Genomic DNA, 26250 nt, shown 5'->3' with positions numbered 1-26250 from the left:
CACGCTGTGGGTCCCCACTCTCTTTCCCATGGAGGGGTCAGGGGAGACTTCCCAGCTCATAAACCTTTCACTGACCAGCTGCTCAGAGCCTGATGTGTGACTTCTGTAAGGATCTAATGACCAGAATAAAACATGCTCCATGTGTGTCCACGTGCCATGCTGGACGCAGACCACTCTGCAGGGCATGCTTAACAGAATCGATCTATTATTACATGAATAAGTTTTAATTAATTAGAACCATGAGATTCTGTGAAGCGACTCAAATATTTTGCATTTGCGATTATAATTTGAAGTGGGGTTTTTTTGTTTGTTTGTTTGTTTTTTGTGAGGAAGATCAGCCCTGAGCTAACATCCATGCTAATCCTCCCCTTTTTGCTGAGGAGGAAGACCGGCTCTGAGCTAACATCTATTGCCAATCCTCCTCCTTTTTTTTTCCCCCCAAAGCCCCAGTAGATAGTTGTACGTCATAGTTGCACATCCTTCTAGTTGCTGTCTGTGGGACGCGGCCTCAACATGGCTGGAGAAGCAGTGCTTCAGTGCGCACCCAGGATCCGAACCCGGGCCGCCAGTAGCGGAGTGCGCCCACTTAACCACTAAGCCACCGGGCCAGCCCTGAAGTGTTTTTTAAAAATTAAACAAACATTTTGTAAACTGTGTGTAAATGTTTAGGGGAATTTAATTTGCGAAAGTTATGAGCTAACTGAGTTAATTAACAAATAAGTGGACCCAGCAGTTAAAGTGCGGTGCACTCCACTTAGGCAACCTGGGTTGGGTTACCGGGCTCGGAACCACACCACTCGTCTATTAGTAGCCATGCTGTGGCAGAGGCTCACACAGAAGAACAAAAAGAACTTACAACTATACACAACTATGTACTGGGGCTCTATGGGGGAAAAAAGGAAGAAAAAGGAGGAAGATTGGCAACAGATGTTAGCTTAGGGCGAATCTTCCCCTGAAAAAAAACAAACAGTGAATGCCATTAATTTTTCTTATAAAGAAATAATATGTTTATATGGTTAAAAAAATACACAAAAGGCTCTTCAGTGAAATGCTCCCCCCCCCCATCTGCCTAGTTCCCCACCTCTGCCAAGGGGACCACCATTATTAATATGGATATAGAATCTCCCTCCCGGGCCGGCCCCGCGGCTTAGCGGTTAAGTGCGTGCGCTCCGCTACTGGCGGCCCAGGTTCAGATCCCGGGCGCACACCGACGCACCGCTTCTCTGGCCATGCTGAGGCCACATCCCACATACAGCAACTAGAAGGATGTGCGGCTATGACATACAACTATCTACTGGGGCTTTGGGGGAGAAAAAAAAAAAAAGAATCTCCCTCCCTTTAACCCAAATGGCAGCACATTAAAGACATTTCTGCCCTACCTGTTTCACTTAATATCTCTTGAAGAGCTTTCCCAACCAGTCCATAGAGAGCTTCCTCATTCTTTTCTCTTTGAAACAGTTACTTGGTATTCCATCCTACGGCTCTATTTAACCAGCGGCACCAGTTGCTTAGGCCAAACAAACCATGTCGAGTCATCAGGACATTCTCTTGGCTCTCCCTCCCCTGCTTATTCAGAATCTCCAGTCTCCTCCTCACCCCCTGAGACCACCCTGGATCCCCCTGCACTTCTCCCCTGGGAGGCGGTGACAGCCCCTCACTGCTCTCCTGCTTCCACAGGACCCCCCACAGCCACAGGTGTGAGGCAGGTAGAACGGGCATCACACCCCATTGCTCCAAGGCTCAAATGCAGCCGGGGCTCCTGTCTTAGTCGGCTCGAGCTGCCATGACAACACACCACAGAGTGGGGGGCTTAAACAACCGACGCTTATTTCTCACAGTTCAAGATCAAGGCGCCAGCAGGGTTGCGGTATGGCGAGGGCCCTTCCCTCGGGCGGCAGACGGCCGCCTTCTTGCTGTGCCTGTGCATGGCGCTCTCTCCCTTTCTAGGGAGGCAAGCTCCCTGGTATCTCTTCTAATACTCCCACCAGATCAGGACCCTACCTTTATGACCTCATTTAACCTTAATTACTTCCTTAGAGGCCCCATCTCCAAATACAGCCACACTAGGGGTTAGGGCTTCAACCTCTGAATTTGGGAGGCACGCAAAGATCAGTCCTTAACAGCTCCCACATGCCCCCAAAGGCTCTGGAGCTCTACAAAATCAACTCTCCCCTGTCCACCCTCTCCGAGGGGCTGGCCCTGACCACCCTAACACCCACGCTCCGCCATCCCCTTCACCCGCTCCGTATCTCCCACAGCACTTGCCCCTTCTGACCGACTGTGACATCCACTTATTCCTTATGTTAATTGTCTCTCATCCTGCCCCGCCCACTAAGAATCACAGTGATACAGGGCAGGGGTCAGTCTGCTTTGCTCACAGACAGATCCCACGCACATAGATGAGTGGGCAGCACACATTAGGCCTCCAATAAATATTCGTTGAATGGATCAGTAGATGATGAACCACTCCTCTACCGAGAGGCATCTGGGCTTGGCTGTCACAGACAACCCTGCCGTGAAGAGCCCTGCACATACATTATGACACTTGTCTGCAAGAATCTGTAGGGAATGCTCTTGGCACGAGCACGGTGTGAAGATGTTTGTGCCTGACAAGCTCATCAACAGACTGCGTTCATCAAAAGGTAGCAATTTAATTAGCACAAGAGTTCTTAAAGTATACACGGACCAACTAGATTTATGTTGTGCCAAAACTAGGAAGATGATTGTGAAATTTATGTTCTAAGAAGAGCAATTAAAACCAAGCAGCTGTAGATATTCATTATCATGCACAAGCCTCCCTAAGATGTTAAAAAACTCAGCTGACCCTGAGAAAGAGAAACTGCCTCTCTCTAGGAGGTGGACCAGTGGTCAGTGGCAGGCTGCTGGGTGCAGGGACAGAGAATGAGTATGAATTCCGCCAGCCCTCCAGTCCCTGAACCCAAAGGCAGGAAGACAGGAGGGCAGGAAGACGAGACACCCAGAATAAACCTTATGACAAACTTCCTTCTTTGATAAAGCAAAAATCGGGTTTCTATTAGTCACAACTCAAAGTGTCAAAACTCTTATCGAGAGAAACTCCAGCCTGGGGAAGCCAGGTCCATGGACCCAACTGAGAATTGTTTTGGAGCAATTAGGGGAGGGGGGGGCCAGAGCCCCTAGCAGTTAATGCGAGTGTGGGGCAGGGAGATCCGGCAGACAGTCACAGAAGGCTGAAGACCAAGGGTTTTATCATACGCCGTGGCAGCAATTTAAGAGAAGGCCGGGGCCCATCAGCACCCATCTATTTTTAGAACTAATTTCTCCCAGTCTTTTAATTCATTCAGCAAACAAATATATATGTCAGTAGCAACCATGTGCCCACATTGCTCTAGTATTTGGAATATACCAGTGACCAAAACAAGAAAAAATTCCAATCACGTGTGGCTTACCTTTTATCGAGGGAGACACGGACTTATAAATAAGATGGCAGGGGGTAACATGTGCTTTAAGATGAAATAGGATCTGAAAAAACTACAGACCGTATCATTCCAACTACATGACACTCTGGAAAAGGCAAAACTATGAAGACAGTAAAAAGATCAGTGACTGCCAGGGGTTGGGGTGGGGTGGGGGGAAACAGAGCACAGAGGATTTTTAGGGCAGTGAAACTACTCCGTATGATACTGTAATGTGGATAAATGACATTACACATTTGTCCAAACCCACAGAATGTACAACACCAGGATGAACCCTAGTGTAAACTGTGGACTCTGGGTGATATGATGTGTCAATGTAGGTTCACCCTTGGTAAAAAATGTACCTTTCTGCTGAGCAATATTGCTAATGGAGGAGGCTGTGCAGGTGTCGGGGCAGAAGGTATACGGGAAATCTCTGTATCCTCCCCTCAATTTTGCTGTGAACCTAAAACTACTCTAAAAAATAAAGTCTATTTTTTTTAAAAAATGAGGCAGGACGAGGGGACAGAGAGTGACAGGGAGGCGATGGAGGGCTGAAAGGGGACATTGAACAGAGACGCCAGTCTGTCCTGGAGCAAGGAGCTCTTGTTTTGCCATCGTCTTCTTTGCCTCAAGGATCTCCTTTCTCTCCCCCGAAAGGGAGGGCCACCCCTCCAAAGTGGACCCAGACAGGGAGTGAGTGTCTGCCAGGACCAGTGGACAAGCTAGAGAAGCCGGGGGAGCCAGGGCGGGGGGTGTGCTCTGGGGCTCAGCCATGGTGAGTTCTTAGCCAAATCCGTGAGAACCAAAGTCAGAGAAAAACCGAGTTTAGCAGGAGGGAGAGGACCCCAGCAGGGGAGCAGGGGCTGAAGGAGCGGAAGTGGAGGGGTCAGGAGAGAAGACAAGGCTCCCTCTTCTCAGAGCACCCAGCATAGCTCCGTCTGTCCTGGGGCAGGATGATTTGCAGAGGGACAGAAGAGAGAGAAGTGGGAGGGAGGCAAAAGATTCAGCTACATGTGTGAGCACTCAAGAGTTTAGGAGGACTTTTTAAAAATAACTTATTGAGGTGAAATTCACATAACATAAAATTAACCATTTAAAAGTGAACAAGTCAGTGGCATTTAGTACATTCAAACTGTTGTGCAACCATCACCTCTATCTAGTTCCAGAACATTTCCATCACCCCAGAAGGAAACCCCCTACCCTTTTAATGTCTCCCCATTCTCCCTACCTCCAGCCCCTGGCAACCACCAATTTGCTTTCTGTCTCTGTGGATTTACCTATTCTGGACATTTCATATTAATGGAATCATACATCATGTGGCCTTTTGTGCCTGGCTTCTTTCACTCAGCTTAATGTTTTCAAGGTCCATCCATGGTCTAGTATGCATCACTACTTCATTCCTTTTCATGGCTGAATACTATTCCATTGTACGGATGTATCACGTTTCGTTTATCCATCCTGCATTGTTGGACATTTGGGCTGTTTCCCCCTTTTGGCGATTGTGGGTAATGCTGCTATGGGCATGTGTGTACATGTACTTGTTTGAGTACCTATTTTCAATTCTTTTGGGTTAGAAAGAATTTTTAATACTGTTTATGCTGTTAAAAACAGCATTGCACATTATAAACACAGAATGCTTTCTCCCAGGAGAAAAAAACAGACTAGAAGAAGCCACGCCAAAATGCTAACAATGGGTGGCAGAATTATTGACAGTTTTACACTTAAAAATCTTTTTCAGTAAGCATATGCTCCTTTTGTAATCAGAAAACAATTATTACCTAAAAATAGCCAACTACAGATGGTGTAGAGCAGGGCTACTTAAAGTGTGGCCTGTGGATAGAGGAGCCCTACACTGTTTGCTGCGAGTCCGTGAAGAGCTAAGCACACAAGGAAGATGTAAGCATTTGCAATATATGCAAGTTGGTAGAATGGTTTTATCTGTTGAACTTAATAATAAGAAATTAGGGCTTTCAAAAAAAACTTGTAATGAATGTTCATAGCAGCACTATTCACAATGGTCAAAAGGTGGAAACAGCCCAAATGTCCATCAACAGACGAATGGATAAACAAAATATATGTCCATACAATGGAATAGTATTCAGCCATAAAAAGGAATGAAGTACCGATACATACTAGAACATGGAGGGACCTCCAAAACATTATGCAAAGAGGAAGAAGCCAGACACAAAAGGCCACATATGCATGACTCCATTTATATGAAATGTCCAGAATAGGCAAATCAATAGAAATAGAAACAGTTAGTGGTTGCCAGGGGCTGGGGGAGGGAGCAATAGGGAGTGACTGCTTAACAGGTAGGGGGTTTCCTCCTGGGGGGATGAGAGTGTTTTGGAAATAGATAGAGGTGATGGTTACACAACATTGTAAATGTACTGAATTGTATACTTTAAAATGGTTAAAGTGGTAAATTTTATGTTATGTGTATTTTACCACAATAAAACAAAACTGGGGCTTGTAATTTGTGTGCTTTTGTTTTGTTTCTTACGTTTTTCTGGTGGAGAGGAAAAAGCCCCTCCCTTGAAGGCAGGAGGGGCCCTCCAAGACCATCTCAGTAGCAGAGGCTGTCAATCACAGGGCCCCACCCACCTCGCTGGTGATTGGTCCTCCTGGGGGGAGGCTGGGTTTGGGGACTGAGAGTTTGGATCTGCACCAGAACTTGGGTTTAGGTGAGGTGCTGGAAGCTGCAAAGGCAGGGCCGCCCCAACTGCAGTTATATATATACACACACATAAACCTCCATATATACATGCATATACGCATACCTATGTGTGTGTGTATATATACACACATACATACCTCTCATATACACATAACCTCCATATATACATGCATATACGCATACCTATGTGTGTGTATATATATATATATACACATACATACCTCTCATATACACATAACCTCCATATATACATGCATATATGCATACCTATGTGTGTGTGTGTGTATATATATATACACATACATACCTCTCATATACATATAAACCTCCATATATACATACATGCATGCATACCTATGTGTGTGTGTGTATATATATACACGTACATACCTCATATACACATAAACCTCCATATATACATACATGTATGCATACCTGTGTGTGTGTGTATATATATATACACATACATACCTCTCATATACACATAAACCTCTACATATACATACATGTATGCATACCTATGTGTGTATGTGTATATATACACATACATACCTCTCATATACACATAAACCTCTACACATACATACATGTATGCATACCTATGTGTGTATGTATATATATACACATACATACCTCTCATATACACATAAACCTCCATATATACATACATATATGCATACCTGTGTGTGTGTGTGTGTGTATATATATATATATATACACACATACATACCTCTCATATATACATAAACCGCCATATATACATACATATATGCATACCTATGTGTGTGTGTGTATATATATATACACATACATACCTCTCATATATACATAAACCTCCATATATACATACATATATGCATACCTGTGTATGTGTGTATATATACATATACACATACATACCTCTCATATACACATAAACCTCCATATACACATGCATATATGCATACCTATGTGTGTGTGTATATATATATATATACACACATACATACCTCTCATATATACATAAACCTCCATATATACATACATATATGCATACCTGTGTATGTGTGTATATATACATATACACATACATATCTCTCATATACACATAAACCTCCGTATACACATGCATATATGCATACCTATGTGTGTGTGTATATATATATATACACACATACATACCTCTCATATATACATAAACCTCCATATATACATACATATATATACATACATATGTGTATATGTATCTAATTTAGTTTATTGTACAATGTATTTACGGCCTGGTGGCGTAGTGGTTAAGTTTGCGTGCTCTGCTTTGGGGGCCTGGGGTTCGCAGGCTGGATCCTGGGAGGGGACCTACACACCGCTCATCAAGCCACGATGTGGTAGCATCCCACATACAAAATAGAGGACGATGGGCATAGATGTTAGCTCAGGGTCAATCTTCCTCAAGCAAAAAGAAGAAGATTGACAATGGATGTTAGCTTAGGGCCAATCTTCCTCAAAAAAAAAAAAGAAAGAAAGAATCTTGTTAAAACAAGTTTAAAAACTACTGGTAGAGGAAATCGTTCTTAAAACCTCCCTCTGCCAGCCTCACTCTGCTGTCTGCCTATGCTCACCCAGCAGTCTGTTGTGCCCAGCCTAAAGGAGGCCAGGCCTTGATGGCAGATAAAAGTGATCTGCTCATTAGAAGAGAACATTGCAGGCCAGCGCCATGACTTAGCGGTTAAGTGCGCGCTCTCCGATACTGGCGGCCCGGGTTTGGATTCCCAGCGCGCACCGATACACCACTTCTCCGGCAATGCTGAGGCAGCGTCCCACATACAGCAACTAGAAGGATGTGCAACTATGACACACAACTATCTACTGGGGCTTTGGGGGTAAAAAAAAGGAGGAGGATTGGCAATAGATGTTAGCTCAGAGCTGGTCTTCCTCAGCAAAAAGAGGAGGATTAGCATGGATGTTAGCTCAGGGCTGATCTTCCTCACAAAAGAAAAAAAAGAAGAGAACATTGCAAGTTAATAGGTTGACGCTGTAAGGATGAATACAAATCAAAAAAAAAAAAAAATTCATTCTCCCTGGTGCAAAAAAGGAAAAAAGTCTACCTCTCTCCCTCTTGTTAGAGCATTTTATTTCAGGGAACTTACAGTTGCAAATCCTTTCTCCACACCTTTGAGATGTTTGTAAATATTTTTAAAAGCTACATGAGTCTCCAGCCACTTTTACAACCTAGGAATGTTTTTCTCAAGGACCTGGGAGCGATCTCTTTGAAATGTAATCATCAAGGAAGATAGCAACCCCGTGGTTCACCCCCCTACCTGTGTCCCGTCCTATCCCATCCGTGAACTCAAACACACACACACACACCATTGCTGCCTCACCATTACCATCCTGTGGGAGGAATGCAGGCACCTGGCTAACTTCTGCAGACACCAAACCACCTCTCGTCATAAGATATGGGAAGTTTTCTTTTTCCTCTGGGTAAAGGCAATTTGCAAACACAGACGGCCACCCTAATTACCAGGTGGATTTAGGATGGACTAGTGTGGCACATGGTGCTGTCAGGTCCCCTTGCTTGAGGACAGGCGTCATTGATCTTGAGAACAGGTCTGCAATGGGGGGTATCTGCCTGGCTACATAAAAGGGTGAGATTCCTTTCTGGTTTCCTTTAGCTCGTCTCCTTAGCAGCTTGCCTGTGATGCACATCGCAGTTTGATTTAGCTCAATAATAAAACATGTTTTCTTTCTCTTCTACCTTTGTGGAGAGGTTTCTGGGTTGGCAGGAGGCTTTTTCATTATTTCCACCTTACACTCCTTTGCTGCCTCCTGTGAGTTTGATTCCATCGAGGCAAGCTCCAAGTCCACAGGCAGCACTGATGAGGTCGGGGGCACTGCGCCAGGAGAGGCTGGCTGGTGGGCACTCACTGACCACCTGACTGCCATCACCCCTGTCAGCCTGCTCCACTCTTTCCTGGAAGCTTAGCTCCAGGAAGTTGCGACCGTACTAGCTGCGTGAGCTTGGGTAAGGCAGCCTCATGAAGCAGAGACTGGACTAGGGTGAGCTGAGTTTGGGCACAACACGGGGTGGGGGGGTGCACACCAAAAAACTCAGTAATGAAGATTGTATGGGCTGAACATTTGCGTCCCCCCAAAATCCATATGTTGAAGCCCTAACCCCTAATGTGATGGTATTTGGAAGTGGGGCCTTTGGGAGGTGATTAGGCTTAGATGAGGTCATGAGGGTGGAGCCTCTGTGATGGGATTAGTGGCCTTAGAAGAAGAGGAAGAGACACCAGAGCTCTCTCTCTGCCAGGTGAGGACACAGGGAGAAGGCAGCTGTCTGCAAGCCAGGAAGAGGACCCTCACCAGGGAACCAAATTGGCTGGCACCTTGATTTTAGACTTCTCAGATTCCAGAACAGTGAGAAATAGATTCCTATTGTTCAAACCACCCAGTCTATGGCATTTTGTTATGGCAGCCCAAACTGACCAATACAAAGATAAATAATATTGAAATGCAATATTTTTTTAGAAAAATCAAAATTAATACCAAAAAGTCCATGAGGAACAAAGTGTCAACATTTTAAACAGAGACAGGCTCCAACCTTGCACGTGTGTGGCTCTGCTCACTCGCCCGGCCCTACTGCCCCCTGTTATGGGGCTCTTGTTTTCCATCTGTGAAAGGGGTCAGTTGCACGTGCAGCAGCTCTGGGCCAGCTGGAGCATTGACGAAAGGAAGGGAGGTGGAGTGTGAACTTAAAGCTGTCCACAAGGCTTATGAAGAGGGCTTACCAAAGAGAGGCCCTGAGGGCACCAGGCAGCATGTTCTTCTTAGCTTGCGCTTCTTACAAGTGACTCCCTTTCTCAGTGGGGTCTGCCCTTTTCTCCCTCAAGACGATTAAGATGGACAAACAGGTTTCTACAAGCTCATGTAGGTTTCACTGCACTCAAATATTTATTGAGCAAATAAAGATGGATTTGGCACAGAGCTGGGCACAGCAGGGGACTCTGAAGAGCCCAGGAAACAGCTCCACCCCACATCTATCGGGACAGGGAGGGTGCTGGAATGTGCTGGAATAAACCTCCACCAACTTGTTCCTCTTGCTAAGTTATGTCAGTTTAGAGAACCACCAACCCTGGGAGCCCTGTTCAGTCTGCTGAAATAAAGCGTTTGCCACCATCCAATTTTCTTACTGAGCGGAGAGGCTGGCTTCCTCCTCCCCCACACTTCCTCCATGGAGCTGCTTCAGCAGTCTGGCACAAACGCTTCACTGAGTGTTAAAATCACGGTACAGCACTCCGGAGGCACAGGGCAGGGATGGGAATTAACCTTGAGACTTCATAGCTTACAGGTTCCCAAGCCCTGATTTCTTTAAAGAAAAAAAAAAGGATTCTTTGCTTTTTATAAATAGCAACAACATCCCATGTTCAGCAGCCAAGTGGGAGGCCTCACTGTTTTCACCACCCCTCCCTGTGCCACCGTGACATGTGGCCTTAAGGGCCTCGGCCAGCTTGGCTGAGCAGGAGGGGAGGTGGGGCATGGTCGCCTGGGCCTTTCCTGCCTCCAGCCATCCTGCAGCGAGGGCCCCTGGGCACCTGGCCCTGAGTGGACGCGGCTTCTGCAGGGCCTGGACTTTGGGAACTGCCCAGGAGGGCTGCTCCTCCTCCCTCCCCCAGCCTTCTGAACCACCACCACATGCTAAAGTCCACCCGAAGCAGCCACCGAGAGGTCCCCCGGTACCCTCATTTCCTATCTGTGAGTAGGTCCTCAGGGTCTCCTCTGCTCCCCGTCGGATGACCCAGCTGCTGGGGGTGTACTGAGTCTCCAGCTCCTGTGGGACACAGACACAAGCTTCCATAAGACCTTTGCTCTCCAGAGTGTGCGCCCACCCCTCCGCATGTCTGGATGCTCCTCTCCGCCTTGAGAAGCCCCCTCCCAATATCTCAGGCTCTCACAGATGCCCTCAGCTTCCTTTAAGTCCCTCCAGTCTCCAGGTTGGCAACGCGCTTCCCACTCTCCCCCCACTAATTAATTAGGGGCTTCAGATACAACATCGCAGATGCTCTCAGATACGTGGTCTAGAGTGACAGCCATGCCTTTAACCAGCTGACAGCCTTAAAAGGGAGATGAGGTCCCATAAATGCATCCCGGTTACTGCCACTATGGGCACCACTCCTGCAGCAGCTAAGACCAGGGTGCCAGGGAGCAGGGTGGCCACTGCAGAGAAAGAGACACAGAGCTGATCTTCCCTAAGAGTGTACGATTCTGACTGCAGGAGGACACAGCACAATCAATGGCTCAGAGGCAAGGGGGAAGGAATCAAAGGCCAGTTTGGAAATGCTGATCGGGCAGACTGCTGAAACACAGAGGTGAGCCTAGGAAGCTGGGGCTGGAGGACGGAGGGTCTCAGGTGTCATGCTAAGATGTTTGCAGAAAGTAACAAGGAACCAGGTTTTGGAGAAAGGGCTCAAAGGCACAGGAGGACAGGTGAAGGCTGAACTGGGAGATCTGAAGAGAGGGTGTCCTCATGGAGAGGTCGTGGGCTCTGGAGTCAGGTGGGCTGAGTGCCATCCAAGCTGCATCACTTACAGGCTGTTTTACTCTGGGCAATTTACTACAGTCTCTGAGTCTCAGCTCCCTCATCTCTATAATAACAACAGCGGCCTCACAGTGTTAAAAGAATCAGGCATGTAAATGCAGTAAAGCTAATCACTCAAATGTGATTTGAGTGATTTGAGTGATATCAGGCATGTAAATGCAGTAAAGCTAATCACTCAAATGTGATTTGAGTGATTTGAGTGATTACCTCCTCCTCCCATTGAACACGGTTCTTGGCCAGGGGTCTTTGGATCTGTTTAATCTGTACCTGTAAATGTTATTCCTGGAGGATGTTTACAGCCATACTTAGCATGCTCTGTGACTGCTGTCGTCATCTTTATTGCTATTATTTATGATATTCATAACGGAATAGCTTTCTGAGAGTCCTCTGATATTGTAGGCGTGTGTGTTTGTGTGTGTGTGTCTGCATGTGTGTGACAGAGACAGACAGAAAGAGAATGGGATTTCTTGGGGGCAGTATCCATAACTTTCAGCAGATTCTCAGATGTGTCCACGACCAGAAAAAGAACTACTGCCTAAAATGCAGGAAAACTAGTCAGGAAATTATAATTGAATGATAATCATAACAACTGCTTTGCATATGTTGTTTCTAACTTCACAACCACCCCTAAATAAATAATACCAGCCTTTCTGCATCCTTCACCATCTGGCACATTCTCCATACTCATTGCATAACCTGAGATTAACATCAAGAACTTTGGCCTCAACCTCCTTTGGGCTTATGGAGATTATCATAGCCAGAGCTTCAATTTTCTCTACCCGTAAAACCAGGCTAACAAAAGCCTGCCTGTGGCGAGAAGTAAAATGGATCACGGTGCTGAAGCTTTCAGGAGCTGGCACCCAGCAGGCGCTCAACAGCGCCGACAGGAGTGAGTGGTCTAGACGGCTTCTAAGCTTCCTTCCTAGAACTCCCATCTGATCTCTGAGCTACACTCCTCAGCCCCAGCCACTCCCTGTAATCAGCGTACCTCTTTAGACATCTCCTTCCAAGAAGCCTCGCTCCTGCAACTCGCGCCGGCGACATCCATCCTGCTATCTGCAACCACATGGGCGCACGCCCCGCCCTTTTACCCTGGGCAGGCGGGGCGAGGCGAGGCTCCGACCAGGCCCCGCCCCGGAGGAGCCCCGCCCGCGCGTCCCCAGTCCCGCCCACCAGGAGGAGGCTGCGATCAAATCTCCCGCCGGTCCGCGGCCACGCGGTGATTGGCTCCGGGGCGGCGGCGCGGGCTCCCGATTGGCCCGCGCGCCCAGGGCAGACGGCGCGGGAACCCGCGAGAGCCTGCGGGGCGGCTGCAGTGGAGGGTCCCTGGGCTTCCAACTTCTCGGAGGCGCCATGAGTTGCATCAACCTGCCCACTGTGCTGCCCAGCTCCCCCAGCAAGACCCGGGGGCAGATCCAGGTGCGGGCACTGGGGCGGGGGCGGGGTCAAGGCCGGTAAGCACCAGGCCCCGAAGTGACCTGTCCTTCTCTCCTAGGTGATTCTCGGACCCATGTTCTCAGGAAAGAGGTAATGGCCTTGTGGGGTGGGGGTGGGCCTGGATCACCACCTCCTCCTCCTTCCTCCTCCCCCCACCTCCTCTTCTTCCTCCTCCTCCCCCCACCTTCTCTTCTTCTTCCTCCTCCCCCCCACCCCCCTGGGACCCTATCCTCCTCCCTTGCCTCCCCTCCCGGCCTGCCGCCCCTCTCAGAGCCCTTCCTGGAACAGCCCCGCTGCCCGACCGCGTGTTCCCGCCCGGGATGCGGCTCCTTCCCGGAAACCTGTCCTGGGCCAGGCGCTCCTCCCCTGCCCGCCCAGGTCAAACCCTCCTCCCATTAGGGTCATCCAGCCACCGCTCGCTCCTGGAGCTGGTCACAGTGTAGCCGCTCACTCAAGTCCTCTCGGAAAGGGGCGTCCAAGTCTTTTAAAAACTGTGTCCACCGTGGGCCAGGCCCTGTGCGCCCACAGTAGCAGCACACCTCCTTCCAGTGTGCCTGTTTCCTTAGACGGCCAAAGACACTGAGTTCCTTTCCACACTGAGGAGTCAAGACACCGCGCCTTTGCTCCCCTCATGTGAGAGAACCATTCCCGGCCTGGACGGGGACAGGGCTAGTGAGCCAGCTGAGGAACTCCTCTGGCCCGCGTGTATATGGCCATGGGGGATCACTCCAGCTCAAACTCCTGGCCCACTCAAGTGAGGCTCAGGGTGGGCTCTTGCACCCAGAGGCAAAGTGCTTTCTTTGTTGCACAAACAGCTCTTATGAGGTTAACTTAGACGGTGAGGACCCCTGGGATGAGATTACTGTGGAATGCAGTCTGCTGACCCCTGGAGCCCTCTCTGCACCCACTGCACCATATCCCTGAGAAACTTACCCCTCCAGCCCTTCCCCAGACCACCTGAGGGCCGTTCCTTGCCACCCTCCCCATAGGGGATGACTTCCAACCTGGACACGCCTTTATTATTTCCAGGCCCCGGTGACGTACTGCGCTTGTTTCCCTCCCTCTCGGGTCGAGGCTGTGAACTCTGCATGCGGCCCTTTCTGCCCTCACTGTTCTTTCCCACGCTCTGCTCCACGGTCTTTCTGTCCGTTGGTGGGTCTCAAGCTGAACACCCCTAGAAAGTGTTGGGGAGCCCGGCTTGTGCTGACGGGGAATTTCTCGCCAACTCGGAAGCCCTGGGCCTCACCTGACACTCTGCTCTTGCAGCACCGAGCTGATGAGACGCGTCCGTCGCTTCCAGGTCGCCCAGTACAAGTGCTTGGTGGTCAAATACGCCAAAGACACGCGGTACAGCAGCCACTTCTCCACCCATGACCGGTCAGTCCCTGCCCCCTTCCGTCTCGACACCTCTTCTGAGAAGCCCAGTGAAAATTCACAGGGCACCAAACATACGGTCAGAGCTCTTTAGTGGGAGTGGTTAACAGTGCTGATGCCTGGCATTGAAACATTCAAATCGGCAAACTTTCAAGGTTGCTTGGGAAGGTAGCCTAGGACTGGCCTGTCACAGGACTCTAGCACAGTGGTTCTTAACCGGGGCGGTTTTGACCCCCAGGGTCCACTTGGCGATGTCTAGAGGCATTTTTAGTTTGCACAACTGGGGGAGAGGCGGGCATGCTAATGGCATCTGGTGAGTCAACATCCTACAATGCACAGGAAAGCCCCACAATGAAGAATGATCCAGCCCCAAACGTCATAGTGTCTGGCCAAGGTTGAGAAACCCTGCTCTAGACCTATGTGGAGGTTGCAAACTGGTTTTGTTTGGCTTCTGTTATAATTTTTATTTAATTTTTTAGTTGGCTGTCTTCGCTGACTCCCTGTCATCTTGTGGCCTTCACGCATCTCCCTTTTACAATTATCTGCCTGCTCCCTGTGGACATTTCAGTCTGCAACCTGAGGTCGGGGGGTTAAATTTAGTCCCACTCCTGCCCATTCCTTGGCGGTAAATTGGGGCCTGATGTTTCCGAGCCTGAGACACTTTTTTCCTGGTCCCCTGGACTTGTCCACCTGAGCCCCAGCAGCAAAGCCATCCTGTGCCACACTCAGGGCCTGTGGTCTCAGAGCCGCCCAGTGTGTGGCTTCAGGGTGGAGCGTGGGGTTTCTGAAGCCAGGTGGGTGGTGGGGTGGCGAGGGCCTGGGACTTGGGGTTAAGTTTCGGGATTTTTTTTTTTTTTTTAATTTTTATTTATTGCAGTAACATTGGTTTATAACATTGTATAAATTTCAGGTGTACATCATTATACTTCTATTTCTGCATAGATTACATCATGTTCACCACCCAAATACCAATCACAACCCATCACCACACTCATGCCGAATTATCCCTTTCGCCCTCCCCTCTCCCCCCTTCCCCTCTGGTAACCACCAATCCAATCTCTGTCTCTATGTGTTTGTTTCTTGTTGTTATTATCTACTACTTAATGAAGGAAATCATACGGTATTTGACCTTCTCCCTCTGACTTATTTCACTTTGCATAATACCCGAAATGTCCATCCATGTTGTCACAAATGTCTGGATTTCATCGTTTCTTATGGCTGAGTAGTATTCCATTGTGTATATATACCACACCTTCTTTATCCATTCGTCCCTTGATGGGCACTTAGGTTGCTTCCAAGTCTTGGCTATTGTGAATAACGCTGCAATGAACACAGGGGTGCATGTATCTTTATGCAATGGTGTTTTCAAGTTCTTTGGATAAATACCCAGCAGTGGAATAGCTGGATCATATGGTAGTTCTATCCTTGATTTTTTGAGGACTCTCCGTAGTGACGTTTCCCGGCCGTGCTGTCTGATACAATTCGTTTACATCTCTGAGTTTGCTTCCTTGTCCCTAAAATGTGGTGTCCACTGCACAGGATGTGGGAAGCATCGGGGAGGATGTTGAAAGCAGAGGAGGTGACACTGTGCAATGATTAGACGTGCAACTTCGAGAGTCGATCAAATTGGGGTTAAATCCGAGCTCTGCCCTAGTGTCACAGGTCCTCTCTCACGCGGCAGTGACGGAGCACTCGGCAGGAGCGACAGAGCTCCAGAGACTCTGCCCCTGCTGAAGCTAGAACCGGCCTGCTGCCTGGCTCGCGCTCCATTTGAGGTTTCTCTATTTGGGAAAGAAGGGAATTTAAAATGCATGAAATCGTTTCATGCTCTTCCCAGATCTTGAAGTAGGATTATGGCAAAATGATACCTAAGCAGTAGTTGTAAAGTATTTTATTTTTTTATAAATACAGCTGCAAACTGCTGAGACTTCAGGAAACTACCTGCTCCTGGAAGGCTGGTTCAGAGGAGCAGACAAAAATGAAACAGAAGAAAAACACAAACTATTTAAAAAGAGGACAAAGAACAGCATTCCTCTTCAACACGGCCGTGGTGTGGGCAGGGTGGGGTCCACTGTGTCCTCTAATGCACTGGTACATCCCCGCACACGCCTTTCACTTTCAAATTCTGCTGGGTGGCAATCTCCCGCAGGACACAGGAGGACTGCGGATCTGAGTCCTGGCCCTGCCTCGAACAGCTCTGTGACCTTGGAGGAATCCTCTAATTGGCCGGAGGAGCCAATGGTGGAGATTCTTCTAGGTCATTGCCCTGCTGGTTGGAGTGCCGGGCTTATCTCTGCTGGGGCACGCAGGGCAGGGCGCAGTCTTAGAGTCTGGTGCTGATGGTCTGCCCAGGGCTGTGTGGGGACTTCCACGGGCCCCAGGCACTTTTACCCTCTTGGGCCCCTTCCTCCATAAAAAGAAAAAAGTAAAAAATTATATTTTATGACTGAATTGATATGAAGACAAACTGGTAATCTAGGCTGAGTTATATTTATTTATTCTGATTTTTAAGAGAAATTAAAACATTTTGTTGACCCCTAAAAGTATCCTGGGCCCTGGGCCCCGGGCCTGATGAAGTCACCTTGTCTGCCCTCGGCCCTCTGAACAGAAGTGGAGAAGACCTTTGAGTCTCGATTGAGATGGACATCAGGCATTGCTAATTCTAGTCCAAAGCGTGAAGTGAAATAGCTTGTGTTGAATAACTGGTTTTCTGAACAAGCACCTTTATTCTCCCTGAATGCCTTCCCATGGGCGCTAACTTCTCAAAGCTCCAGGCAAACATCGCAGCCTGCTCTGCAGGTAGAGGGGTGATCATGCGAGCTGTTCCCTGGCCCCTGCATTCTGGTTTCTGGTCTCCTCAGTCTCCCTTGCTCTGTTCACACTCTGGCTTCTCTCCCCAGGAACACCATGGAGGCACTGCCAGCCTGCCTGCTCCGAGATGTGACCCAGGAGGCCCTGCGTGTGGCTGTCATAGGCATCGATGAAGGGCAGTTTGTAAGTTGGCTTGTCCTGGCACCATTCTTCCTACAAACCCCCCTGACTGTCCTCCTTTTTCCTCTGCTGCTTTGGAATTTATTGGTTCTATTTCTGATCTTTTAGTAAAGGAAACAATGTTAAATTAACTTGCTTTAACTAGTGTCTGGATACCCTTTGAATTCCCCTTACTGCTTTCTGTGTTATTGTTATATTTACTTTATAGTGAACAAAGAAAATAGATTTCTCAACACTGGTGTATAGGGAGGGCTTTGTTTTGTTTGGCTCATTGTTGCTTCTTGCATGTTCTTATGGGTTTATTTTTCTTCCTGCTGAAATACATCCTTTAATAGTTCTTGCAGCCAGGATGTGTCGATGGGAAGTTCTTCCAGTCTTGGTATGAAAATGTCTCTATTTTCTTCTCTAGTTTAAGCTGGGTAGCAAGTGGTAGGTTGACCGTTATTTTTCCTTGTTGCTTTGGAAAAGCAGCCTTGCTCCTTGCAGCTAATGAGAAGGCTGCTATCTGTCCTGTTATTACTTTCCTGGACAGGTGACTGGTCTATTGTCTCTCAGAACAGTGTGTCCTGGGGAGGTTTTGTTTTTACTTATCCTGTTTTGTATTTGGTGTGCCTTTTAAATGTGAGCACTCATGACTTCATTTCTGCGGCGGGGAATGAAGCCATGATCACTTCCAGTGGCTCTCTCCCCATCTCTCCGTGAGGTGTTCTGGGGAAGATCTCGCAATGTGTGTTTGGTTTCAGTGACTCTATTTTTCATTTCTGGGATTTCCAGTTAGTTCTTTTTTTTAAAGATTTTATTTATTTATTTATTTTTCCCCCCAAAGCCCCAGTAGATAGCTGTATGTCATAGCTGCACATCCTTCTAGTTGCTGTATGTGGGACGCGGCCTCAGCATGGCCGGAGAAGCGGTGCGTCGGTGCGCGCCCGGGATCCGAACCCGGGCCGCCAGCAGCGGAGTGTGCGCACTTAACCACTAAGCCACGGGACCGGTTCCAGTTAGTTCTTTTTTAATATCTGCTACTCTAATTCACGTATACTCATTTTTATTGAAAACTTTACTGTTTTTTTTTTTTTTTTAATTGATTCTGTTCCTTCCGTTGTCTTTCTGAAAATCTTGTTTTGAAGTTTCTTCGAGCTCACTCTATTTCTGTTTCCTCAGGAGAGGTTCTCTGGCTGAGTTTGAGGGTTGTCTTTGTGATCTTAGTTTCTCTCCTGTGCTTTGGAATTTCTTGTTTCAGCAAGTGCGTCTTGAATGAATGCAACCAAAGCTGACTCCTGAAGGGGCCTCCTTCACCCTTAGGCAGTGTTATGATGGCCTCCCCCTTCACTCAGTACGTTAGTGAGGGTAACATGAGCTGCCTTAACAAGTAAACCGCACATTTCAGTAGTTTAACATGATAGAAATGTATTCCAAGTCTGTGCTGGGGGAGCCTGCCACTCAGGCTCCCCATTGTCACACGTGGCTTCTAAGATCCCCGTGGTGGCCTGGTCCAGAAGGGGGAGAGGGGAAAACATGGAGCTTCCCTGTGCGGGATTTTCATGAGCCAGGCCACAAGTGAGGCAGGCCACACTGCCTCTGTTGGCCTCTCACCACTGGAATTTGGGCACATGGTCCTCTTAACTGTGCATTTAGTCTAGCTTGGGCCCTGGAGGAAGAGGAAATTGGAAACTAAAGAAATTTGTTTGTTTGGTGAGTCGTTAGCGATCTCTGCCTGCCCCGCCTCCCAGGTTCCCGGGGCAGAGTCAGGTGGCTGGGGCGGTAATATCCTACAGGGACTTTACAGGTCCTGTCCTATGTAAAGTCACAGCCCCACACCTCATTCCCATGGTGAGGCTGACAGGTCTTCTACCCCCAAGTGTATCCATTGGCACGTCGCCTGTGGAGACAGACACCCAGCTGCCCGTGCCCACTCTGGGTGCCAGGCACCCGGTGTCTACCGCGTCTGTCTGCTCACCCACCTCACTATGTCTGTTCCATTTCTGACCCTCAGAGATGCTTATCTCGCTTCTGAGCACCGCTGTGTCTTACCCTGCATCTTCATGCACACACACGCACACATACATTTATATTTTCTCCTGTGGCGTTATGGTGGAGGGACTCCAGGTAAGGTGAGCTCAGGGTGTGAACAGGGGTACAGCTGTTCCCTTTTTCTTCCAAACTGTGGTCTCAGGACGGCTCTGAGGATATTGGGTCAGCTTGCGGGGTATGGCTCTCAGAACAAGGAACGAGAACTGTGGGGAGGCCCTCCCTTCCTTCAGACCCAGTGCATGAGTTGATGATAGCTCTGCTCCCTGGCTTGATCTAAAACGTGTTTCCGGGGCTGAGCCAGACACCTCGAGGGGAACCTTCCTCTTCTTATTCCTCCTTGGTTGACATCCAGTGCTCTGGGTTAGGAGCCGGTGGGCCAGCTGCTCCACAGTCCTGTTTCCCATTTGTATGTCTACTTCCTCCCTGGCCAGCCAGTCAACTCCACTTTCTATAACCAGTGTTTTATTCTCGCTGTAGAAACATCATGAGTCTTCCGTTCTGCCCACACCCTGTGGGCCCTTGCTCTACAGGAAATTCTGGAACTCAGGAGCTTGCCCCTCTTTCCCCATGATGAAGGGTCTTCTAGTCCCCCTCATCCCCGGTTTTCTGGGTGAGCAAGAAGGACTTTTCACAGAGTAGCCGCCATGCCTTCCTGATGAAGGCCCCAGAGTTGGAATGTACGTGCTTCTTCGTGACTCCAGGCAGGCACAGAAGCGCTCGGGTTGCTTTGTGGAAGTCACTGGTGTTTGGGAGAGATGCATCTGAAGACCCCAAGCCGCAAGCTGAGGATGCTGGCGGTAGGTGGGCACCCTGGCTGCCGGGCACGCCAGCCTTGCGTGCGTCACCCCGGAGTGTTAGTTAACGGCTGCACCGCAGGGTGCCGAGGGCCGGCACAGTTGCTTGGCTGTAGTGGAAGCCATGATTGTACAAACTCTTTCTGTGTTTTATCTCTCTTTTACTACATAAGTAATAACGTGTAATCTAGAAAAAGTTAGGCCTACATAAAAGAAAACAGAAAGCTCGTAATTGACTGCTGTTGATGTCTTCCAGCCAGAGACCCCAGGAACGGCCCCAGAGGAATAAGTTGGGTTTCATGTTGCAGGGAGAACACACACCATGGAGCTGGGGCCTCTCGGGGGTGCAGAGGTCTTGGTTATTAGGACTGGGGCTTGTGCGGGGTCATTCTGGGCAGAGTTTTAGGAGACTGGCTGGGCTCTTGATTCAGTGCCCTCAGGGAGGGGGTGATTCTGGGACCAGCATCTGAAACCTTATCTCTAGGGAGGGTGGACCAGAAGGAAGCTAAAGCCATGACTGGTAAAGCAGCATCGGTCACCCCTATGAGCCAGGAGAGGGGGGCAGTGTTCTCGTCTGTCTGTGCTCACTCGTGATTATGGGGGGTCTTGTTTTTGTCTTGATCTGTCACAGTCACGGAGCGCCTTGCCTGATGTTCCTGTTCTGTGAAATTGATTATGGTCAACAGGACAACACCAAGGCCCAGCTGTGAGTGCCAGGCCAGCTCCTGTTGCTGGGGCTGCTTCTCTCTTTTCACCACCCAGAAAAACAAACAAAAAACACGTAACATGTTGGTCTACATCCTTCTAGTCTTTATAGACTTTTTTTTTTTAATTGATTGGGCTTATATTACATGCTGTGACCATTTTTCCATGTCATCAAATACTCATCCTTCGGAACATACCTGTGTTATTTAAGCCGCCTCCCTGTGTGTGGCATTTAAGGGCTGTGATGGAGGTCCGTATGTGGACATGTTGGGTTGCCGTCTGGTGTACTGGGATTTATTTACTAAGTGGAATTGCTGGTCAAGCAGCCAATCTCATTCATTCATTCACTCAATAAATATTTTCTAAGCTTGTGCCATAGTGTTGGGGATACAACCAGTGTCTCTGCCCTTGAGCTTACATTCCAGTTAGGGGAGAGAAATACATAATGGGCCAGGTGGTGACAGCTGGAGGAAAAAGGCAGTGTGAGGGGGATAGCGCTAAGGTGGGGGTAATGCTTTATGGGGCTGGTCAGAACGGGGCCTGAAGGAGAGCCAGGGAGTGAGCCAGGCAGGTGGGAAGGTCCTGAGGCAGGAGTGTGCTTCTTGGGTGTGTCTCAGGAGCATAAAGGAGGCCAGATGGCTTCGGGCAGGGCAGGCCAGGCCAACGGTAAAGACTCAGGAATTAACCCTGGGAGAGATGGGAAGCGGCAGAGGATGGCTGCACTGGTGGAGGCCACTCACGGAGAATGGACGGCAGGGGGCAGAAGGTGGTGGTGAGACAGCTAGGCCTTTGCAGAAATCCCCAGGAGAGAAAAGGGCGAAGGGCCAGGTAGCAGATGGCACGAATACACGTCTGTGTGTGCGCACGCGCACGCATGCCCTATTCTGACTGCCTTTCTCTTTCATTACTGCCGTGGCTGACATCGTTTTCCATGTTCACTGGCTGCTTGTATTTAGTTCTCCTTTTGTAAATTGCCTTTTAAGGGCTTCCACCTACTTGTCTCCCGGTTTGTCCTTTTTCTAGCAGATGTGAAATAGCTGGTGCCACTCTGTCACCTGCTGTAAATATTTTTCCCTGTTTATTTGCCTTTGCATTCTGTCTGTGGCACTTCTGTCAGTCTCTTACCGTTCACGGTTGGAGGTTTTACTTTGTCACATCCTTCATTCCTGCCCTTGTGGCCTTTGCTGTGCGCGAGCGTGTTTGCACGATGCAAGGCCTCCGTGGGGGCAGAGCTGGGGGTCATCCGCCGCACCTCCTGAGCCTGCCAGCTCTTGGCAAGATGACAACGAAAATCTACATGTAGGCCTCCTGATATCTCCTTCGGGTTCTCTTCCCCTCCTCAAAACTCATTTAGGAAATGGCTTGAGGCAGGTCACCCAGAGGTATAGACTCGGCAGATGAGCCCACGTGGACAAACTTGTCACCACCAAGAAGCCCCTCTTGTTATTTTTCTACTTGGATCCCATGTTGAAATTATTTTTGTCTGCTAAGAAAACCCTAAGTTTACTAAGTACTTTGAAGTTCCATTTTATTTTATTTTATTTATTTATTTTTTTTGGTGAGGAAGATCAGCCCTGAGCTAACATCCATGCCAATCCTCCTCTTTTTGCTGAGGAAGACCGGCCCTGAGCTAACATCCATGCCCATCTTCCTCCACTTTATGTGGGATGCCGCCACAGCATGGCCTGACAAGTGGTGTGTCAGTGCACGGCCGGGATCCGAACCCGGGCTGCCAACAGCAGAGCGCACGCACTTAACCATTACGCCACGGGGCCAGCCCCTGAAGTTCCATTTTAAATGTAACCTGTATTAGTGTCCGAGGGCTGCTGTGGCAAGTACCACAGACCGGGCGGCTTCAACAACAGAAATTTATTCTCTTGCAGTTCTGGAGGCTGGAAGCTGGAAATCCAGGTCTTGGCAGGGTTGGTTCCTTCTGAGGTTGTGTGGGGAATCTGTTCCAGCCTCCCCCCTCGCCTTGTAGACAGCCGGCTTCTCCCTGTCTCCTCACATGGTCTTCCCTCTGTGTGTCTCTGTCCAAATTTCCCCTTCTGATAAGGACACCAGTCATGTTGGATTAGGGCCACCTTACTGGCCTCACCTTGATTGGATGACCTCTGCAAAGACCCTCTCTCTAAATAAGGTCACGTTCTGAGGTACTGGGGGTTACAGTGTCAAAACATGAATTTGGCGGGTGGGAGGGGACACAATTCAACCCATAACGTAACCTAACATACTAATGGCAGTAAAAAAAAATACCAGTAACATGATTACCAGTGGACACTTTGAAAGGTTGCAGACCAGCTGGGTAGTTCCATCGCTGTCTTTGGTAGTTGAGAAACCCCTGCTGGGGGCCCAGGGTCCCACGTTCCTGGGGGAGGTGGCATGTGAACAGGGGACAAGGTGTTCAGGTGGAAGAATTGAGCTCTTTGCTTGTGGGCATTGGTGTAGTGGGCAGGGGGCTGAGGACCCTCCTAGGGTCCCCAAACCCCGGTGTGGAAGGACCGGCGTCCTGACGTATGCCTCAACATGGAAAGCAAGGCACAGGCGTGCTCAACCCAGAGCAGTTTTGTCCTCCGACCCCTACCTGGCAGACATTTGGCAACGTCTGGAAGCAAATTCGTTTGTGACAACTGGGGGAGGGGGAGGGGTGCTGGCTGACAGCTCCTGACTGGCTGGAAGCTGCATTTCTGTGACCGTGACGAGTCCTTTAGAGAAAGAGGGGACGCGTGTGTGGTCGTGCTGGAGTCTGGGTGAGTGCCCATTTCTGTGGCTCAGGCCCAGCCAGCTCTGCGGAGGGTGGTCAGATTTGGCTTCGGCTGGATTCCACTTGAATTGCTCTTGGTTTTTCTAACCACTTGCATGGTCCTTGTGTTGCTGAGCACTCAGGTCTCAGTAACTTCGCCCCTCAATAAACGGGCTGCAGCCTGAGCAGCTTGGAGAGGGACCCTTTGCCCAAAGACCAATTTAGATAGATAAACCCGATCGACTGAAGGGGATAGGACTGACTGATGAAAACTCACCAAAGGATTTAAGTAGCAGCCTCTCCTGGGGCCATTTAAAATGAAATTTGACTTACCGAGTAAATGACCTTTCTGCAGCCCTGTATGTAGCAGGGCGTGCTGTCATCCTGCTCTGGAAATGGCCGGTGGAACCCCGACCCCTTCCCACGGCATCACACGGCACATTATCTGTTTATTATTTGAGTGCCTTTAATTCCTAAACAACACCGAGGGTCTCCCTTGCCATCTCTTAGGCTCAAAAACATGAAGTCATTGCCAAGGTCACACAGCTAATGGGTCCAACCAAGAGTAGGGTTCAAGCCCCAGGCAACCCTCTCGCCTGAGCCTTTGACCACTGCGGAGTTAGGCCACCTCAAGCTAGGCGTCATCACCCTGGTGACAGGTCCTGCGTGCTTGGACATGGAGTGGAACCTGGTTGTGCCGTGGGAAGCTGGTGGAATGATGAAGCGGCGTGGGCATCTGTGCACATGCACGGCCATGTGCAGTGGGAAGTGAGCGCAGAAGCACTCATCTCCCTGTCCGAGGGGCCGGGTGGGAGGGTTAGGTTGTCCTGTTCTCTGCTTAGACTGATTGAGTGGTTGGAGTGGTCAGGTCCGGCTGCGTCTTCTCCATGGCTCCCAGAAGCTGCTGCTCCGACCCCTTGGTCGGAGGCTCAGTCTCTCCTCCCACCCCTTCCAGTTCCCCGACATCTCGGAGTTCAGCGAGGACATGGCCAACGCCGGGAAGACCGTGATCGTGGCCGCACTGGATGGCACCTTCCAGAGGAAGGTAAGGCATCTGGTCCAGGTCTTGGGATGGGATCAGGGAGGGAGGAAGGGGCCTTGGCAGGCACAGGGCCGTTCACGGAGATGGGCAGCCCAGCGCGCCTCTCCTCCATCTCAACGCAAGGCCCCCTGGAAGACCGGGGCTTGGCACTGGGGGGCCTGTGAGCTGCCCAGGCACTCAGACGAGCCAGACCAGCTCCCTGGTTTGCCCGGGAGTGAGTCCTTTCCAGACTGGATGCCATGTGCTGCCAGGGATGGCACTCGGGGGGCAGCGAGGTGAAGGCAAAGTTCCCTGGCTTCGGTGCTTGTGGATCAGAGGGTATCAAAGGGAAACCCGCCTGTTAGGGGAATGTGCGCACCCTGCTGCCTTTCCCTGGGAATGTAGGCTTTCGGGGCCATCCTGAACCTGGTGCCCCTGGCTGAAAGCGTGGTGAAGCTGACGGCGGTGTGCATGGAGTGCTTCCGCGAAGCCGCCTACACCAAGAGGCTGGGCACGGAGAAAGAGGTAGTTTCCACCTGCCTTCTCCGCGGGGCCGGGGGGGCCTGGAGGTGAAGTGCCCACTCAGTCCAGGCCCTTTGCGTCCCCGTGGCCAGGTTGAGGTGATTGGAGGAGCAGACAAATACCACTCTGTGTGCCGCCTCTGCTACTTCAAGAAGCCCTTGGGTCAGCCCGCCGTGCTGAACAGCACAGAGAACAAGGAGAACTGCCCGGCGCTGGGAAAGCCAGGGGAGGCCCTGGGCGCCAGGAGGCTGTTCGCCCCTCATCAGATCCTGCAGTGCAGCCACGCCAACTGAGGCATCGGGCGCCCTGCTCCCTTTCCTGCTACCACCCCCTGGCGGATGGCTGCCTCCTTGTGCTGTGCTGCACGGCCTTTTCAGAGGAGGAAGTCCTGGGGGACATGAGGTTTCAGTAGCATCTGGAACTTTCTGCCTTCTGCAGGCCATTTCCCCTCCTCTCCTGCCCACTGGCCTTTCTTAGTTCCCTTCCCAGCTGCTGGTCTGCTCACGATCCACCTTGGGCCGGAGCTGGCCCTGCGCTGTGGCTCGGGGTCTGGCCACCGCAGACACCCACTCCCTCTCCCTTGGGGTGAGGGGCAGAGCCACATGCCGTTGTGACATCGGTGCTGCTGGCTTCTTCCCCCTTTGTGGCTTTCACTGTTGAGTTTCTGTTCTCAGTGGGAAGTCCGTGCTGAAGCACCTCTAGCTCAGCACCGAGCCTCGTCCCACGCAAAGGCACTGTCCCTCTGCTGGGACGGGCTCCTGGCCCCTGGGGACAGCTGGACTTGGGCCCTTTGGCTTCCCTTTGGGCTGAAAGTCCTTACTACACTCACTGATCATTTTCTCCAGAATTACAGCTTGTCTTTTAAAGTGGTGGGGGTGTGGGCAGGGTCCATGATTTTTCTATTGTAGTATGTGAAATAAATAACTAATATTAAAATTCA

At 49.7% G+C, this 26250-nt stretch overlaps 2 protein-coding genes across 4 annotated transcripts in view; one reads left to right on the top strand and one right to left on the bottom strand.

Moving 5' to 3' along the window:
* AFMID (arylformamidase) overlaps positions 1 to 14433 on the bottom strand; it is a 21586-nt gene extending 7153 nt beyond the window's left edge. Inside the window, 3 exon segments of the mRNA XM_087441699.1 lie at positions 10834 to 10924; positions 12681 to 12748; positions 14376 to 14433. Of these exon segments, the coding sequence (XP_087297825.1) occupies positions 10834 to 10924; positions 12681 to 12740 (151 nt within the window). The 5' untranslated portion in view covers positions 12741 to 12748; positions 14376 to 14433.
* TK1 (thymidine kinase 1) lies at positions 12953 to 26250 on the top strand. 3 transcript variants are annotated; one of them, XM_014789322.2, is made up of 7 exons: positions 12953 to 13111; positions 13188 to 13219; positions 14396 to 14506; positions 17404 to 17497; positions 24723 to 24812; positions 25194 to 25313; positions 25403 to 26250. In XM_014789322.2, the coding sequence occupies exons 1-7, from the start codon at positions 13046 to 13048 to the stop codon at positions 25601 to 25603; spliced, it is 714 nt and encodes a 237-aa protein (XP_014644808.1). In that variant the 5' UTR covers positions 12953 to 13045; the 3' UTR covers positions 25604 to 26250. The 3 variants fall into 3 exon arrangements, with proteins under 3 accessions (XP_014644808.1, XP_087297827.1, XP_087297828.1); XM_087441701.1 differs by lacking the exon at positions 14396 to 14506; XM_087441702.1 differs by lacking the exon at positions 25194 to 25313.

Source organism: Ceratotherium simum, chromosome 16 (genome assembly GCF_057802395.1).
Source record: "Ceratotherium simum simum isolate JZ-2026a chromosome 16, ASM5780239v1, whole genome shotgun sequence".
In the NCBI taxonomy this organism is placed as follows: domain Eukaryota; kingdom Metazoa; phylum Chordata; class Mammalia; order Perissodactyla; family Rhinocerotidae; genus Ceratotherium; species Ceratotherium simum.
Note: the sequence above shows the minus strand (reverse complement) of the source record. Positions and strands in the feature narration are given on the sequence as shown.